General features: G+C 38.0%; 1 protein-coding gene across 4 annotated transcripts in view; it reads left to right on the top strand.

The window, feature by feature from the left end:
* The window catches only part of SLC15A2 (solute carrier family 15 member 2), a 35,810-nt gene extending 21,100 nt beyond the window's left edge, over positions 1–14,710 (top strand). For all 4 annotated transcript variants that reach the window (XM_070242735.1, XM_001500375.6, XM_014732861.3 and 1 more), the window contains 10 exons: positions 618–706; positions 1,845–1,926; positions 2,511–2,645; positions 3,595–3,759; positions 3,917–3,975; positions 5,513–5,623; positions 6,300–6,396; positions 11,740–11,886; positions 12,474–12,578; positions 12,866–14,710. In XM_070242735.1, coding sequence (XP_070098836.1) covers positions 618–706; positions 1,845–1,926; positions 2,511–2,645; positions 3,595–3,759; positions 3,917–3,975; positions 5,513–5,623; positions 6,300–6,396; positions 11,740–11,886; positions 12,474–12,578; positions 12,866–13,042 — 1,167 coding nt within the window. In that variant the 3' untranslated portion in view covers positions 13,043–14,710. The remainder of the gene's footprint in view (positions 1–617; positions 707–1,844; positions 1,927–2,510; positions 2,646–3,594; positions 3,760–3,916; positions 3,976–5,512; positions 5,624–6,299; positions 6,397–11,739; positions 11,887–12,473; positions 12,579–12,865) is intronic.
* Positions 14,711–18,785: the final 4,075 nt, after the last annotated feature.

The raw sequence follows: 18,785 nt of genomic DNA, 5'->3' as shown, positions 1-18,785 counted from the left end.
AGAAAAACATAGGGATGGAAATATTCTCCTTAAACCCCACACTTCTCTTTCACATTCTCTGTTAAGTGAGTAACTCCTGCCCAACTCCAGGGAGAGTGTTTTGAGCTCACAGGAAAAGTGTAAGCATTGGATTTTTTTTCCATGTTAAGGTAGTATTTTGGAATTATTGTCGAAGAAAAGTGTGAGACTTTGTTGTGAGGAGTGAAGTCAGAATTTCTGTTTATTGGTTAACTCCTAGTTCTTTTTTTAACCCCTTATTCAACAATCCCCAATGCTTCCTTCTCTCCTTCCTTTCTCCTCGCTATGATATTTTTCCTGGGGCTGTGGAACTGGGGAAGGTAAGTGAAAATGGGAAAGAAGAGCTCCCAACTGATTGACAGAAAAACGGTTCCAGAATGAGACTGGTTCCTTGGGATATTTGGAAGCTAAGGTGCTATGCGAGGGAAACAGAGTCTTGGCGGTGTAAAGGGTTCGAGAGACATGGAATCATTCTGTACTTAGTATGATGAAAGTGAGTCTGGATGTGAGAGAGAGTGCACACGAGCAAATGAGAGCACATGGTCACACTCATGATACAAGAATGCTTGTAACTAATCCTTTTTACCATGGTATTACAGGTACTAAATCCCTTTCTGGTTCTTATCTTCATCCCGTTGTTTGACCTTGTCATTTACCGTCTGATCTCCAAATGTGGAATTAAGTTCTCGTAAGTGCTCACTACGCCTCTGTTGCTCCAAACTGACTCAGGCTTTGCCCAGGTTGATAAAGATTCAGTGTCAGCACTTTTCTATTTAGTGATGATTTGTTTTGATATATCAATTTCTGCTTCTGTTTATCCATATTAGACTAAATGCCTATTGACACTGGCGGATGGAAATTAGATCTAATTAATTCTTATTGCAGAGAGTACAAGCCATTACTGGAGACTTAACTGTGTGATGTTGAAGGGGTAGATCTAAGTTTCATGGAAAGTCAAAACTATGTGAGAATAGGCTCCTAAATCAACTTGTTGCTTTCTTCTTGAAAGTTGCCCCTTCAAAGAAGTCTAAAGCCTTTGACAACAACTAATCCCTTTAAATCTCCTGTTGTTCATATGAAACAAATGGGGGACCTGGAAAGTCTGGGAATAGAACTGTTCTAATTACTACTTTTCCTGCATTCTAAATAGAAGTGTTATTCTTTGTAAATTTAACAGAGGAGGGTTTCAAGCCTCCTCTAATTCCTGATTGAATAGCAATTTCCTTTTGATGATCACTTTACCATATTCAAATGGCCTTTTGTCATTTACTCATTTATTGAGCAGATATTATTGAGTTTAGCATCAAGTACAATACAAATGTAACAGCACAAATCTTGCCCTCAAGGAGTTTACTGTTTAGTTAGGGAGCTAGAACACATACAAGGTGAAATATGTTAAGTGCCCTAAGAAGGGAAACAAACTGCCAAGGAAGTGTAGAGCAAGAAGTGAGTCCTTCCTGCCACCAGGTTCAAGAAAGACTTCTGAAGAAGAGAAAAATGAGGTGATAATGTATAGTGCCTGGCATATGGTAAATGTTCAATGAATCTGGCTGTATTACTATTACTTTGTTATTATGACATAATGGATAGAAAGACCATTATAAACAAAAGTAGAGGTGGGAAAATGTGGTGCATTACAGAGAACAGTTCAACGTGACTTAAGTAAAGAGAGAAAGAAGGCTGTGTGAAGGGGAGTTCTAGGAAATAGTTTGAAAAGTAATTGGGACCAAATTAGGAAAGGTCTTTAATAGTAGGTTTAGGAGTTTTAGCTTTTATCCTTTAGAGTCCAAAGTTGAGATATATTCGTCTTTCCCTTTCCTCTGCAGATCGCTTAGGAAAATGGCTGTTGGAATGATCCTAGCATGCCTGGCATTTGCAGTTGCAGCAGTTGTAGAAATAAAAATTAATGTGAGTTCAATAAATCTTAAGCTCCATCAGGGAAGATTCATATCTATTGTTCACTGTTCTGAGTTGTTTGATCTTGATTCCCTGGTACCTAACACAGTACCTGTTTTAAAGAAGGTGCGTAATTAGTATTTGTGACAAATGAGTAGATACAAGGGCAGAGTGGCAATGTAAAATGAGGCCCACCTCCCACCTGAGTGATTCAGAGTATATTGTCAAGGAATTCCCAAAGAGAGGTATCTAGCCATCTCTTTGGGAACACAGGCTTATATGATACTTTACCAGATACTCAAAAAAATACTTTCTGGCAGATTGCATAGCCACTCTTGGGGAATGATGTATGAGGTCACAGCCAAGTCAAAAAGCATGGAGTTTGTTACGTGGCATCAGTGTTTGCTACACTGAGTTAGTGTTTCACCCTCCAAACTGCCTTCTGAGTTTTCTAAGCCAACTGCTCTTCAGAGGGAGAAAGCTATGTCCTCCCGACTAGACAGGCTAGGCTGTCAGAGATAGGGCTGTGATATGCATTCTCATTCTATCTGAAGGGTTATTTGTTGGTGATTCTGACATATGTTCTCCATCTCAAGGAAATGGCCCCACCCCAGCCAGGTCCCCAAGAGATTTTCCTGCAAGTCTTAAATCTGGCAGATGATGAGGTGAAGGTAACGGTGCTGGGAGATGAAAACAATTCTTTGTTGGTGGAGTCCATCAAATCCTTTCAGGTGAGGTATGGACTGGAATGAATTAGAAATACATTCAGATTATGCACCAAAGCAGCAGCATAATGTAGTGGTTAAGAGCAGGCATGTGTGGAGTCAAATGGCCCTGGTGCAATTCCTGGTTCTGCCACTCCTTTGCTATAAAGACCCTGAACAACTTGTTTTATCTCTAAACTTCAGTTTCAGCATCTGCAAAATGGCGATAATTTTTATGTGATAAGCTGTTGTAAGGTTAAGTATTATATGTAAAGTGTTTAGCATAGTGTCTGGGACATTGTAAGCTCTCAATAGGTTGTAATTTGTATTATTATTTCAAACTGCCTTCTAATCATGCACATCCTCTGGAAGAGTTTGGCTTGTGTATTTTCATTACTGTTACTGTACCTATTCTTAAAAATTTCTTTTAAAATATTATTTTTAAAGAATAAAAGTAATATACATTTACTGTTGAAAGTTGGGGAATATGTAGAAAGACATAAAAATCATCTATAATTGCATCACCCTGAGATAATCACAGTGAGCATTTTTGTATAAATGAATAAATAAACTATTTCTTTGAAAGAGCTCAAACTCTATATTCTGCATTTACCTTGATTTTTTTCTTAACATTAATTGCATTCTAAGCATTTTTCCATGTCCTTAGATAATCTTTAAGAACATGATTTTAATGGACATATAATGTTCCATTCTATGGATATATCATAGTTTATTTGAATATTTCCTTATAGGTATTTAAGGTTTTTTGTTATTATATATAATCCTATAATGAACATCCTTACTCATAATCTTTATGCTGCCTCTGATTACTCCTAGTCTATTCCTAGAAGTGGAATTACTAGGTTAAAGGATAATGCTGAAAGTATCTGATGAGGTCATCTGCCCTGGGGTGCTATGAGATAATGATGTCCAAGATGGGGTGGAAGGTGAGTGTGATAGGTTTTTCATTCTACAGAAAATGCCACACTACTCCAAACTCCACCTGAAGACAAAAAGTCAGGATTTCCACTTCAACCTGAAGTATCACAATTTGTCTGTCTACACGAAGCATTCTGTGGAGGAGAGGAACTGGTACAGTCTGATCATTCGAGAATCTGGGAAAAGTATTTCCAGCATGATGGTAAGTTGAGGAATGGCCTAGGGTCCAAGTTGTTATCTTAGAGTATGATGACTGGCTTAGATCAATATCTTACCAAGGATATGCCTGATGATCAAATTTTCTGATTATCGGTTCTCTGTTGTCAGCTGTAACTGATTTTTACTTTCTTCTGTTGTAGGTGAAGGATGCAGAAAACAAACCACAAACATCCCACAAAGCTGGGACGACAGCTGTGAGGTTTGGATGTCAAGGAGACACAGTTCTCTTGGATTTGGGGTCTCTTCTGATCTGTGGGGCTTCAGATGAAGAGGCCTCATATTCTGCTTGTCTTGTACAAAGATTCTCTCTCCTAGAATGTCAGGGGCATGGGTGTCAGATGGCATTTTCCAGGACTGAGAGGCAGATAGGCTTGCTTTCCCATGTGGTATTCAAAGATGACCTGTATCTGTGTATGCCCCCTTGTGCTCTGATGCCTCGATCCCTTCTGCTGAATTTTATCCATGTATCTTGCTCTCAGGAAAGTAGCTGAGTACTTTCCTCTGTGATCAACAGGGAGAAATTTAGAAGAGAGCAAATAATCTTTCCTTCATTGTTGGTAGTTGAATATTTCTTACTGTTACTGTGCTTTAAAAGTGTAGTTTTTATTTTAAACCTGTAGAGGCATCATGGTGTGGTAAGGGTACACATTTGGAGTCTAAAGACTTGGTTTTGAATCCAGATGAGTCTGAAGGTCTTCTCAGACAGCCTGGAGGTGGAGCACCAAAGAGGCCACCTGTTCTCTGTGGCAGGAATCTGAGATGAAACCGACAGATGCACATGCCTATGACCAACAAGATTACATGGTTGCTGCTGAGAATAGTACTTTAGAGGAGAACTTTTAATGAAAAGCCTGAATCGTGGAACAGTCATAATAATTTGCTTTTGAATATGCTTCAGAGAAAGTAAAGAGCTCAAAATAAGTCAGACAGCAGTGAGGATAGGATTTCCCTGGGTCAGAGAGGCATAAAAACCTCCGGAAGGGCTGAAAGGGGAAATTTCTAGATCCATGCAGGATTATCTAAAGTCCAGGAATCAACATTAAGGATTCTAGAGGGAACTGCCCTTCTTGTCCCATGGGCCAGAGACCAACACAAAAGCTATCCAAATAGAAATGTACCCCAAACCCATATTGAGAGGACAATTAGGGGCCTAGTTTCAGAAGACCAGGAAGATTGTTCTGGAAGGGTCCAAGATTGTCTGAGAACTCCAAAACAATGATAACTCAACCTACCATGGGTTGGGAGTCTGGGTTTTACATAAGTAAAATCAGATTTCATTTATAGGAGGATAAAGTATCAGTTTTATGTAAATACTGGTATATGTTTATATATATGATAATTTTTCTTAATAGAGTCTCAATTGATGAATCCTACCACTATAAGAGGGAAAGAAACTGGGTGCACCTCAGCTAGATTAGTGAGGAAACTCAGACTGCCATGGGTGATCATGATAGCATCCATCCCAGCTAGAGGTCAGGTGAGGGTGTGGTAGATAGAAAGCTAATTCCTCAGGAAGGAGAAAGTTAGGGACAGTTAAGACTACTGATTACTTCTTACATGTGAGTTCATTCATTCATCCAGTTAACACTGTATTATCATGTACCTTTTCTGTGCCAGCCACTGTTCTAGGCACTGAGGATATAGTGGTAAACAAAACAGAAGAGGCCTCTATCCTTTTATCAGGTCTCCCTGTTTGGGACGGTTTGTCTGATCTGTAACACTGTCTCTACCCTTAGGTTCGTTAACACTTTGCATAAAGAGGTCAACATCTCCCTGGGTGCAGATATCTCCCTCAGTGTCGGTGAAGACTATGGTGTGTCTGCTTATAGGACTGTGCAAAGAGGAGAGTAAGAGCATTACCCTTGTGGACATTTTACTTTTATCAACAATTGTTTTTTAAATGTCTTTTTTTGCATAGAGGTAGGGGGATTAAGTATATCTTGGCTCATTTTGAGTATATACAGACTCCTGCTCTTTTCAACCCTTGCCTCCTTCCCTCAGTCTCACCTTTTTCCACACAGGTATATTGAAATCATGATTGCTGTGAAGGCCATGCTGTGTAGTTACCAAAGCCCATCTCTGGGAATTTTGCAAAGTTTATTATTAGCTCCCACTCCTACCCTTTGGTACCTCCTGTTGGCACCTCATCACTTCAAGCTTATCCTTTCAGTTTCACTGTTTTATGCTGTTCTGCTAATTTGTAAGACTTAGATGAAAAAAATTCCTAAGACTTAGATAAGAAGATATAGGGCCTGAAGTCCACAAAAGAAGGTGATTTGTGCCTTCCTTATTCATATTTAAGGTTAAAAGAAAATACCCAACAAGAAATGAAGAGCTCAGATCAGGGGCAGAAAAACCTGGCATGAAAATAATTCACTTCTAGAGACTTCTCTCTTTCAAAAGAAATGGCGGCTTTGCTGCTGAACTCACCATGAGTAGACATGAGATCACTCTTTCCCCTGGAGAGAGGAGTGCTTTACTAAGCTGCGATGTTTATTCTAATCTAAACTCCTCCTATTCCAGATACCCCGCGATGCGTTGTCAAACAAAAGATAAGGACTTTTCACTGAATTTGGGTCTACTAGACTTTGGTGCAGCTTATCTGTTTGTTATCGCTAATGTAAGTAGCTCATGGCCACCTCTACTCTCTCCTTCCATAGATCTGTATCTATATCTGTATCTGTATCTACATCTGTATCTGTATCTATCCTGGGATCCAAAGTAGACTCTGTTGCAAGACAGGATCACATACTTATTTTTAGTGTAACGTGATAGATTCTATAGTGACTTTAGAAGGCCCACTATAGTCTCCATAGGGCACATTAAAAGAGATAACACTGGCAGCAGGCACAGGGTCTTGGGTCATGGGAAACATAATTTATCTTGAGCCATTGTTATAAGATTACGTGGTCTACTCCAGTCTCTTTACGTCCCCAAGAAAGCAAAGATCATTTATGTCTTCTTGACTGACTCCACATGCGAGTCTCATAGCTCCCTGGAAATTGATCTGCCAGCATGTCATAGTCTAAAATACCAAGACTGGTAGCAAATGTCAATCACTACACAAAGTTAGGGGGATCAGTTAACTGTGGTCCCTCAAAAGCAATTGTCTCAGCAATTAGGGCAGGGCAAGGTACCTCTGAATTTTAATTTTGATGTCAATCTTGATTCTAATTTTATCTCATTACTTTTGGCATTGTATTAAATATAAGAAAAAGGTAGTGAATAAGAAATGATGGAACATTTCCAGACCTATGATGAGAATGATCTGTAAAGTTTTACTTATTTTAATTAATTTAATAACCTGGTATCTTTGGTATGCCATTTTTTTATTACAGCTTAATTGAGACATAATTCATATACCAGATAATTCACCCATTTAAAGAGTACAAAGATTTTAAATATACTAACATTCAATACAGAGAGAATTTCTTTTTTTTTTTTTTAAAGATTGGCACCTGGGCTAACAACTGTTGCCAATCTTCCTTTTTTTTTTTTTTTTTTTTAAGGATTGGCACCTAGGCTAAGAACTGTTGCCAATCTTTTTTTTTTCCTGCTTTATCTCCCCAAACCCCACCTGTACACAGTTGTATATCTTAGTTGCATGTCCTTCTAGTTGTGCGATGTGGGATGCCGCCTCAACGTGGCCTGATGAGCGGTGCCATGTCTGCGCCCAGGATCCGAACCCTGGGCCACCACAGTGTAGCGCGCGAACTTAACCACTCGGCCACAGAGCCGGCCCATATATTTTCAATAATACGTATTCAATGGTTTTTATTATATTCACAGAGTTGTGTAATTTAGAACGTTTTCATCCTTCCAAAAAGAAGCTCGATACCCTTTAGCAGTCACTTCTCGTTTTCTTCCAAACCCCCTAAACCTGGACAAGCACTTGTCTACTTCCTGTCTCCATAAATTTGCCTATTCTGGACATTTCATATAAATGGAAAGATACAACGTGTGGCCTTTTGTGTCAAGATTCTTTTATTTAGCATATTTTCAAGGTTCATCCGTGTTATAGCATGTATCAGTACTTCATTTCTTTTTATTGCCAAATAATATTCTATAGTATGGATATAACACATTTTATTTATCTATTCATCAGTGGATGGGCATTTGGTTTTTTCCCACCTTTTGACTATTATAAATAATGTTGTCATGAACATACATATATAAGTTTTTGTGTAGACATGTGTTTTCGCTTCTCTTGGATATCCACCTAGGAGTGGACTTCTTGGGTCACGTGATGAGTCTATGTTCAACCATCTGAGGACCTGCTAGACTTCCCCAAAGTGAATGCGCTATTTTACATTCTCACCAATAGTGTATAAGGGTTGCAATTTCTCCACATCCTCACCAACACTTGTTTTTCTGTCCTTATAATTATAGCTCATCCTTGTAGGTGTTAAATGGTATCTTATTGTGGTTTTGATTTGTATTTTCCTGATGGCTAATTATGCTGAGCATCTTTTCATGTACTTATTGGCTATTTGTATATCTGACTTGGAGAAATGTCTTTTCAGATCCTTTGCCCAGTTTCTAACTGAGTTGTCTCTTTTATTATTGAGTTGTAAGCATTCTTTATATATTTTGGATATAAGTTCACTTGTCAAATATGATTTGCAAATAATCTTTCCCATTCAATAGGTTGTCTTTTTAACTTCCTTGATGGTGTCCACTGAAGCACAAACATTTTTCATTTTTGTGATGTTCAATTTGTCTATTTTTTCTTGGGTTGCTTATGCTTTTGGTATCTAAGAAACCATGGTCTAATCCAAGATCTTAAGCATTTACGCCTATGTTTTCTTCTAAGAGTTTTACAGTTTTAGCTCTTATATTTAGGTCTTTAGTCCAGTTTGAGTTAATTTTTGTGTATGGTTTGAGATGGGGGTTAACTTCATTCTTTTGTTTGTGAATATCTAGTTGTCCCAGCAAAATTTGTAGAAATGATTGTTCTTTCCCCCATTAAATCGTGCTGGCACTCTCGTCAAAAATCAATTGACCATAAATGTGTGGACTGATTTCTGACTTCTCAGTTCTATTCTATTGATCCACATGACTATCCTTGTGCCACTACCACACTGTCTTGATTACTGTTACTTTGTAGTAAATTTCAAAATCCAGAAGTATGAGTCCTTCAATGCTGTTCTTCCTTTTCAAAGTTGGTTTGGCAATTCTGGGTCCCATGAATTTCCAAATAAATTTTCAGATCAGCTTAGGATCAGGAGCTAGCTGGGCGTTTGATAGGGATTGCATTGAATCTGTAGGTGATTTTGAGCAATATTGCTATCTTAACAACGTAAGTCTTCTGATCAGTGAACATGAGATGTCTTTCCATTTATGTAGGTCTTCTTTAAGACCTAAATTTTTTTAAACAATGTTTTACAGTTTTTAGAATATAAGTTTTAAATTTACTTTGTTAAATTTATTCCTAAGCATTTTATCCCTTTGATGCTATTGTTAATGGAATCATTTTCCTAATTTTATTTTCAGATTGTTCATTGCAAGTGTGTAGAAATACAATTGATTTTGTATATTGATCTTGCATCCTGCAATCTTATTGAACTAATTTATTAGTTCTAATAGTTTTTTTAGTGGATCCCTTAGGATTTTCTACATACGAGATCATGTCATCTGCATAGAGATAGCTTTACTAATTCCTTTTCAATATGGATGCCTTTTATTTCTTTTTCTTGACTAATTGTCCTGGCTTAAACTTTCAATACAATGTTGAATAGATGTGGTAAGAGCAGATATCCTCTTACGACTCATAGATGTAATTTATCAGGTTAGGTTCCCTTCTATTCCTAGTTTGTTGAATTGTTTGTTTGTTTTACCATAAAGGGGGATTGTATTTTGTCAAATGCTTTTTCTGTGTCTATTAAGATAGTCATGTGATTTTTGTCCTTTATTCTATTGATACGGCATAAATTCATTTTCACATATTAAAGCAACCTCGCTGTATTGGTTTCTAGGGCTGTTGTAACAAAGTACCACAAGCTGAGTGGCTTAAACAACAGAAATTTACTATCTTATGGTCGTGAAGGCTAGAAGTCCAAGATCAAGGTATTGGTAGGGTTGGTTCCTTCTGAGGGCTGTGAGGAAGAATCCATTCCATGCCTTTCTTCTAGCTTCTAGAAGTTTTCTGGCAATATTTAGTGTCCCTTGGTGTGTAGAAGAATCACCCCAATCTCTGCCTTCATCTTCACATAGAGATCTCCCTGTAGACTTGTCTAAGGCCGCATTTCTCCTTTCTTATGAGGACACTAGTCATATTGGATTATGGTCCCCCCTACTGAACTTATTTTAACTTAAGTAATTATATCTACAACAAACCTATTTCAAAATAAGCTCACATTCTCAGATACTTGGGGTTAGGACTTAACATATGACGTTTAGGGGGACAAAATCCAACCAATAACACTTGCATTCCTGGTGTTATTCCATTTTTCGTTTGTTCTGTCTCTGGTATGTGGCTCAAGATAGAGGTCATATATATTGTTTCTGAATGCCAGACTCTAATAAGCGTCTAGAGTAGAGATGGTAAATTGGAGGCCTGGGGGCCCAGTTCCTTCCATGGCCTTGTTTTGTTTGGCCTGCAAAGTATTGACAAAAATAATAATAATTATTATTAATTGACAATATTTAAAATTCAAGAGATTTCACATAAGAGGCTAGATTCCTAACATTTCTTAAAAACAAAAATCCAAAGATTTTTGTAACAAGTATTACCATGTCAATTGTCTGGTGCTGTGGTGGCTGTACCTTTAGCTGGGGCCTATGCTGTCCAGTTCACCATAGTCTCCATCATTCCCATTCAGCCTGCTTTGTTTACTTAATTACCTGCCTATGGGTATTTGAGTATGTGATCTTGATTTAGAAACTCAGGTCATAGTCTTCTCTTAGGCTGAGAAACCCAAACATATGCCCAGATATTAGTCACAATATCAACTAAAGCAAAATTTACTTCAGTATTTTGAAACTAATGGCCCTTTGACTCAGAGAATCAAGGGCATTTGGACATCAAAGACTTTTGATTTTAAGGATTTTTGACCTTGACATTTTAACTCTGCCATTTTTATCTCATTGCCTATCCAGATATTATACTAGATATTATACTACCACCAAATAATGATTTTACTCCAAGAAATATATGCAATTAAAAAAATTTCATTCCACTCATAATAACAAATATTAGTGGACACGATCTGTATAAAACCAACCATAGCTAAAAACCTGCATATAGTAAAAGTAGTTTTAAACAAACAAAAAAAAAGATTGTAGAATCACATATATTTGGTAACATTAATAACAAGAAATTCTTTTTGACCAGACTTTTAAAGAAAAATGGCATCTTGTTGACAAAATTAGAATGTATAAGATTTAAGTTAAAAAATAATGACCAGTAAAAAGAATTCAAAATAGCAGGTGGTATTTGATATGGATTTAAAAAAATTGATCAACAAGAACTTCAATGTAAGGGTTACCAAGAAAATAATTTATTCCAATAAAAGTAATTTTAGTAAAAAAACAATTTTAATGGAAACTATTAAAAATGGTTTAATTGTACTTACATAGAAAATTGGATGACGAATTAAACTTTTCTCAAGAACATGCTTTCTGAAAATTCATTGTGTTTGTATAACTCAGATGCCATTTTATTTGTAAAATGTTGGCCAGGATCAAAATACACAATAGGTCAAAATGGTGGGAATCCAAACTACATTATCAAAATATTCTGCCCTTTAAGGACACTGTCGGTAATGGTATCTGGTTGACTGAATCCAGGCAAATGGGTGCAATGTTACCAAAAGGAATTTTTTTAAAAACTGAAATTGTGTAGAAATTCCTTAACCTCTTGAGGGTAAAAAAGAGGGGGTGGATATAAGATCACAGAATGCTGTAGGTCAAGAATGTTTACTTGAGACTGCTGACATGCCCTTTTCTTCTTTTCTTCACTAAGCGCACCAATCAAGGTCCTCAGGCCTGGAAGATGGAAGACATTCCAGCTAACAAAATGTCCGTTGCATGGCAGCTACCACAATATGCCCTGGTTACAGCTGGGGAGGTCATGTTCTCTGTCACCGGACTCGAGTTTTCTTATTCTCAGGTAGGTTTTTGCAAATAGAGCATGGAGGTGGAGATATTGCTTAGAAGATGGTAAGTTTTGATCCTGGCACTGCCGTAAAGAGATATGTAACCCTGGGCAAGACCTCCATATTTTTTGGCCTTAGATTTCTTATCTATGACCCTGAACAGAGAGTCATCTTGACTCCCAGGATCATGGCAGAGCAGCATAGTAGCCTATGCTGTTTGGGATCTAGAAAAGGATATTTACAGATTGAGAATAACAGCAATGGAATCAAACTGCCCATGTTCAAATTTTGGCTGCATAACCTATCGTGTAACCTTGAGCAAGTGAATTATCATCTCTCTAATGCTATTTTTCTTTATGTATAAAATAAGAATATTAATAGAACTTATCTCTTAGGGTTGTAATGAAGATTTTATGATATAATGAATTAAAATATTTAGTTAAGAACTCTATCTTATTATTACTGTTAACATTATTACCAAAGTTGAACTTTGTGGGGGAAGTTTGAATCTAGAAGCTTTTGTGAGAGAAGTTTTCTGAATAGATGCACTGGGCATGAGAGTGGCGTAGGGAGTTCACTCACAAACTTTTGTCCCCTCTAGGCTCCCTCCAGCATGAAATCTGTACTCCAGGCAGCCTGGTTGTTGACAGTGGCAGTTGGCAATATCATCGTGCTTGTTGTGGCACAGTTCGGTGGCCTGGTACAGGTATGCATCTAAGGGAAGCAGGAGCTTGTGTCTATCCAAGGTTTCCCCACTCAGTGCTGTCACATGAGGTGGGTTAGATATATACAGATTTTGCCATGAAAATAGACACACAAAGTGGCAAAAATGGCCACCATAGGCCCATGTGAGGAGAGGCCAGTGAACCCAGTCTTATTCTAGAAAACCTCTTCTTAAACTGGTGACCCTGGGTCAATCTGCTCCCCAGTCCTCATCCTACGAAGATCCCTTTAGTTTCAGGTTTCTCCATATTCTTCTATTTCTTCCTGCAGTGGGCCGAATTCATTTTGTTTTCCTGCCTCCTGCTGGTGGTCTGCCTGATCTTCTCCGTCATGGGCTACTACTATGTTCCTCTAAAGCCAGAGGATATTCAGGGACCGGCAGATAAGCAGATTCCCCATACCCAAGGGAACATGATCAACCTGGAGACGAAGAAGACAAGGCTCTAATGGCTTCCCGGACTCTGCCCAGACTCCAATTCTTGGCTTTGATCTTGGCCATCACCCATCATCAACCACTTTTTTCTCCTGCTTGGTTAGGGGAGAGAAGTAGCAGCATGTCTGAGCTGATCTCCTCCACTTTTCTCCCATGACAGAGGCAGTTCTAGGCCTGGGTTTTCCAGTACATTAGAGAGCAAGACCCTGAGACTCTATGTCTTCCCACCTATCAGTGAACTCAGTTGACGTTGTGTAGTGTTGCTGAAGCTGGCCTACTGCCTGCAAATGGCCATGAAAAACAAATGTATAATTGAGATTGGTCTCTGTGGGTAAGCAAAGGTTTGTGAGAATTCTTTTATCTGCTGTTTAGAACTGATGATCCTACTTTTTGAGGTGCTGATTTAGGGACAGAATTGCAGAATAACAGAGAAACAGTATTTGAAGTTTCTTCATAAGCGATGTAATTGTACTATTCACAGGACCTTAAAAATTGGTACATCTGGTGTCATCTGGTCTGGGGACTGGCTTGTCAGCTATCCAGGTTTGATAAGACCTGAGGAAATTTTTCAGTATGGATGGTAGGAGACAGAATGACATTTTATTAATACACAGGAGAAGATATATCTTTCTAATAATTACAGTATTTTATCTACTAACCCAAACACCACTTTCTCAGTACTGATGGATCTTTGGAAATCAAATTAAAGATAGTAAACATTGGTAAACAAACATGGTTCTGGAAAACAGGAACAGGTAGCAATTGCAGAAATCTTGATGAACCATTCCTCTGTGGTGCCTGTTCTTCTTAGGAAACAATGCTTCAGCCTTGGATTTTGCCTTCCTGGGGACAGTTGTATAGAGACTAATTGTAATTTTCCAGCCCTGCCTTTTCAATAGCGTCAGCCCAGTTTTTTCTTATTATTACATCATGTCTTGCTTATTGCAGCAAATATTTAATAATAACAATATTTTTATGAATCCATTTTCCTTTTTTATTATTACTCCCTTCAGCCTCAAAGTAGTTGCTCGTTTTGATAATTTTTCTTGTTTCCCTTCTCCCATAATTTTTAAATTCCATTTCTTCATTAAGGCCTGGGAAGCCCCTGTTTATTCAAAAAAAGTTACATTAATACTCTAGATTTGAGCTTCTAAAATGACAGTGCTCAATGGGGGGGCGTTGTCCCATATGAGAATCCTATCAAAATCTGTGGGGGAGGGGAGGAGTGGTAGAACATGAAGGGTTTTTGTGTTAATGAAAAGGTGAGAAACATTCCCTTGCACACAACGAATGAGTCAATGGACAGACACAGGAATGTCATTATGGTGTATTGCTAAGGAAAAAAGTTCAGGACCACCATACTAGAGAGCCTCATTTCCATTGGTTTTACCCCGTTATTCTCATCTACAACTGTATTGAATCTCACATTGTAAACGTAACAAGTAAGAGAAGTTGCTCCAGTTTCCCAAAAATTATATACTTTAGTTTTAGTGACTAAAGTTTCAGAAGTACTGAAGTGACAGCAGCACCACCCTCACATATCTTGGTAGGAACACGACCTTACTCCTTTAGAAGATATTCTGTTCATTTTTGAGCAGCTTTAACTCAATCTGTTCTATGAAATATTGTTTTAAGAGATGCTAACAGTGTTCCTTGAATAAAAGTTTCTATGGACAAATAAATTTTGGAAATGAAGTATATTATATCTTCTTAACATTTGCATGTTGAAGGTTCTGAGAAATCCTGCAGTAAAGATACAAGACATTTTTGTTTGCCTTGCAGAACACTGGTTTGTGGAAAACCGTGGTAGGCACTTCCTCCTTGAGCTGAACTAAAAGCTTCCCTCTGAAACCTCCTACCACTGGTTCTTTCCTTTAGAGCCAACAAGAATAAGCATAGTCCTCTCTTTCATGTAGCAGACTCTTCACTGTCTGGGGAGAGCTTTCATGTCTCCTCCCCAGTCATCAAGAAAGTATTCATCAAGCAAAAGATTCTCATTTCCTTTCATGTGTCCTCACAGAACATAGCCCAGCCCTTTCACCAGTTTGTTTTTCCTCTTCTGAAAAATAACCTTTGTCTGAAATGCAGCGGTGGATCAGAATCCCTCTTAATATGTGATATCTGGAGCTAAATACAACATTCCAGAAGAGGTCTGACCTGAAGAACTAGAACCTACCCTTCTCAAAACAATACTCTTCTGTTAATGCAGGCTTAGGTAACATTAGATGTTTTTGGCAACTACATCACAATGTAGACTTATATTCTTCCCATATAGTTGACTAAAATCTCCATTTTTTTTAAAGAGAGCTATTGTTTATCCAAATACACCTTTGAGTTCTACTATATACCATTCACTAAGTTAGATGTTGGAAAAACAAAGATGAATAATCTACTATACCTGTATGCAAGGTTACCTCACTTACCTTTACTGATTGCCAAGATCCTAGAGAATGCAAAGGCCTTGAGGAAGTAATGGTATATTGAGGAAGAGCAAGAAGGTCGGTATGACAGAACTGGACTGAGTAAGGTGAAAAGAGGTAGAAGATGCAGTCAGAGGAAGCTAGGGACCAGACTGTGTGGGGCATTGTGACCATGGTAAGACATTTTGGATGTTATTCTAAGTAAGATATGAAACTGTTGCAGGTTTAGAACACGAGAGTGACATAATCTGTTTAAGATCACTCTGGCTGTTGAGTAGAGAGTTGTCTGTAGGGAGAAATGGAAGCATGGAATCCAATTAGGAGACTTTTATAAAAGTCTAGGATGAATGATGGCGCAATTTTCTGGGAGTAGAAAAGACTAGGGTAAGAATAGGATTGGGGTGTAAAGTAACTAAGAGTTTTTTTGTGCATGTTGAGCTTGAGATGACAGGTATCCAACTGGAGATGTCGAGCTGGCAATCTCATGAGTCTGTAGTTCAGTTAAGAGGCTGGGCTGGGGATATAAACTTGAGAGTCATCAGCATATAAATAGTACTTAAAGCCACGAGACTGGGTGAGATATCCAGGAAGTGAATGTATATAGAGAAGTTCAAGGACTAGGCCTTGGATTTTCCAGCATTAGAGGTCCAGAAAAGGAGAAGGATCCAGCAAAGTTGATGAGAATGGATGACTTATGAAGTAAGAGAAAAACAAGGGGAATGTGATTTAATATAGATGATACATTCTTTATTATAATTAGATAAAACTAAAATGAAAAAAATAATCTCTGGCTGACCTAAAGGAAGCACATGTTCCTGATAGGAAACAGGAAGTTATGGAAGTTCATAGAAAGGAGAGATTGCTTCTGGCCATGGGAATTAGGGAAGAAGTCATGTAAGCATGGAGTAGATAGCTTTTTAGTCTTGACCTTGAAGATGACTAGAATTTGGAAACGGAGGCAAGAGGCAAGAGAACATTCCAGGTAGAGAGTCCATCACAAACAAAGGTGAAGAGGCATGAAAATAAAACTTTGGGGAAATGATGAGTAGCCTGATTTGCATGGAATAAAGGGTGTGCGCAGAGTAGTAGTGGGAGATCAGATTGGAGAAGACATACAATATGTTAATGCAACGGATCAGAGTAAAAGGATCTAATTTTGACTCATTCCTAATTTCCTCCCTCCATGGCTTCTCATCCCAATCAGAATAAAATCCCAGCTCCTTTCCCTGATCTATAAGGCCCTACATGGTTTGGCCTTTGCCTAACCTCTCTTTATCATTCTTTACTCCTTTGATTACTGCACTACAACTACTCAAGCTTTCTCTGATTCTCAAACATGTCAAGCTTGTTCCTGCCTTAGGATCTTTGCACTGCCTGGAAAGCTCTTCTCCATGATCTTCTCATCACTCAGTTGTTAAGTTAATATATCTATCACTTCTTCATCGCCTGACCTCTCAATTTGAAATAGTCATCTAGCATAACATGTATAAATATGAATTTCTGAGGACAGAAGGGTAACAGTGTCAGTTCAATCAGCAAATATTTATTGAGTACTTGCTACGTTCCATATGTGCTATATACATGAAAGACATAAAAATGAATGAAACACAGTTCCTGTTATCAATAAACTCATAACTTTTTCAGTTTTCAGATTTTTTTCCCCCAAAAATCTTGTGTCTTCCTAATTGTGGTGTTTCCCTCTCAATCTTATTCTTATCTTTTGCAATCGCTTTTGGAGTCTTTCACATCCATAGATATAAACCATTAATACCCAGGGCTCACAATTTTTTGACCCCTTTTTGATTCCAATGGCCTCCTAGGGTAACTCAGTCATTCTCAGACTAAATTATATCTCAAACTTAAACATACGTTGAAAAACACTACCTCTAAAATCTCTAATTTTGAAATCTTTTCTGAAATAATCTGTCCTTTTACAACTTTTCCTCCCATTGAACTCATTGTTCATCTTCATTGTAACCTCCAATTGACACATCTCCGTTCTCTCAGACTACACGCTAGTCTGGCCTTGAAACTAGCCTAGGTCTCATGGTCAATTATTTTAGCTGTGCATTTTAGTCATGCATTTTCTACAACCTCAGAATTTTTGGTTTTCTTCACCTTCCAACATTTCTATCAGTCTCTACTAGTAGGCAAATCTAACCATAATTTCTATTCCTGTTTCTGGACTGTGTGGCACTGCAGGAGAAAGTCACAAAACTATGATTATAGTGTTCAAAATTCAACACCTTCTACCCATTTTCCAAATTAAGAACTTAGACATTATCCATGACTCTTCCCTCTGCCAGTTCACACATATTCAATCTATCAACAAGACTTGTAGATTCTACTTACTTAATAGGTTTCAAATCTGTCCATTTCTCTCCTTTCCTGCTGCCACTACTCCATTTAAAGGCACCATCATATCTCTAGATTATTACAACAGCCTTGTAAATTCACTCTGTGACTCCATTTTTTCCCCTACATTACTGACAATATGATCTTTCTTACGATGCAATGCATATTGCTTTCTGCTTAAAAACACGTCGTTGCTCCCTATTCACTCTAAAGATAAACTTCTAATTCCCCAACAAGGCCATCTGATCTGGCTCCTATTATAGAGTTTATTATAATAGCAAATGGCTGCTGCTATGATTGCTGATTTGTCTACTTCTGTCAATTATACCTGTCTGGGCTCATCCCTGCCACCAGCCCTTATCAAGTTACACACACCCACACACAAAGAGATCTCTAGACATCTTAATCAGGATTTCATTGCATCTATGGATCAGTTTGGGGAGAGTTGGCATATTTACCATATTGAGTCTTCCAAACCTCGAATCTCTTTTTTTTAATGTCCTTCCTTCTACTTTCTTTCCGTCTTTTTTTGATGAGGAAGATTGGCCCTGAGCTAACATCTGCTGCAATCTTCCTCTTTTCTGCTTGAGGAAGATTGTCCCTGAGTTAACATCTGTGCCAATATTCCTCTATTTTATATGTGGGATGCCGCCACAGCATGATTTGATGAGCAGTGTGTAGGTCTGTGCCTGGGAGTCAAACCCACAAACCCCAGGCCACCGAACCAGAGCAAGCAAACTTAACCACTACACCACTGGGCTGGCCCTTGCTTCTACTTTCTTTAGGTTTAATCTGCTTTTCTGTTTCTAATTTCTTGAGAGGGATATTTAAATAAATTATTTTTCATTTTTATTTTTATAATATATGTATTTAGGAGAGTAATGCTTTTTAACTTTATTAATTTCCTCTAATTACAACTTGAGCTGCAACCCATTAGTTTTGTTTTGCCCCTATCCTACAGCTCTCCATGTTCATCATATTT

Source organism: Equus caballus, chromosome 19 (assembly GCF_041296265.1).
Source record: "Equus caballus isolate H_3958 breed thoroughbred chromosome 19, TB-T2T, whole genome shotgun sequence".
In the NCBI taxonomy this organism is placed as follows: domain Eukaryota; kingdom Metazoa; phylum Chordata; class Mammalia; order Perissodactyla; family Equidae; genus Equus; species Equus caballus.
This window is presented reverse-complemented; position numbering and strand designations above follow the sequence as displayed.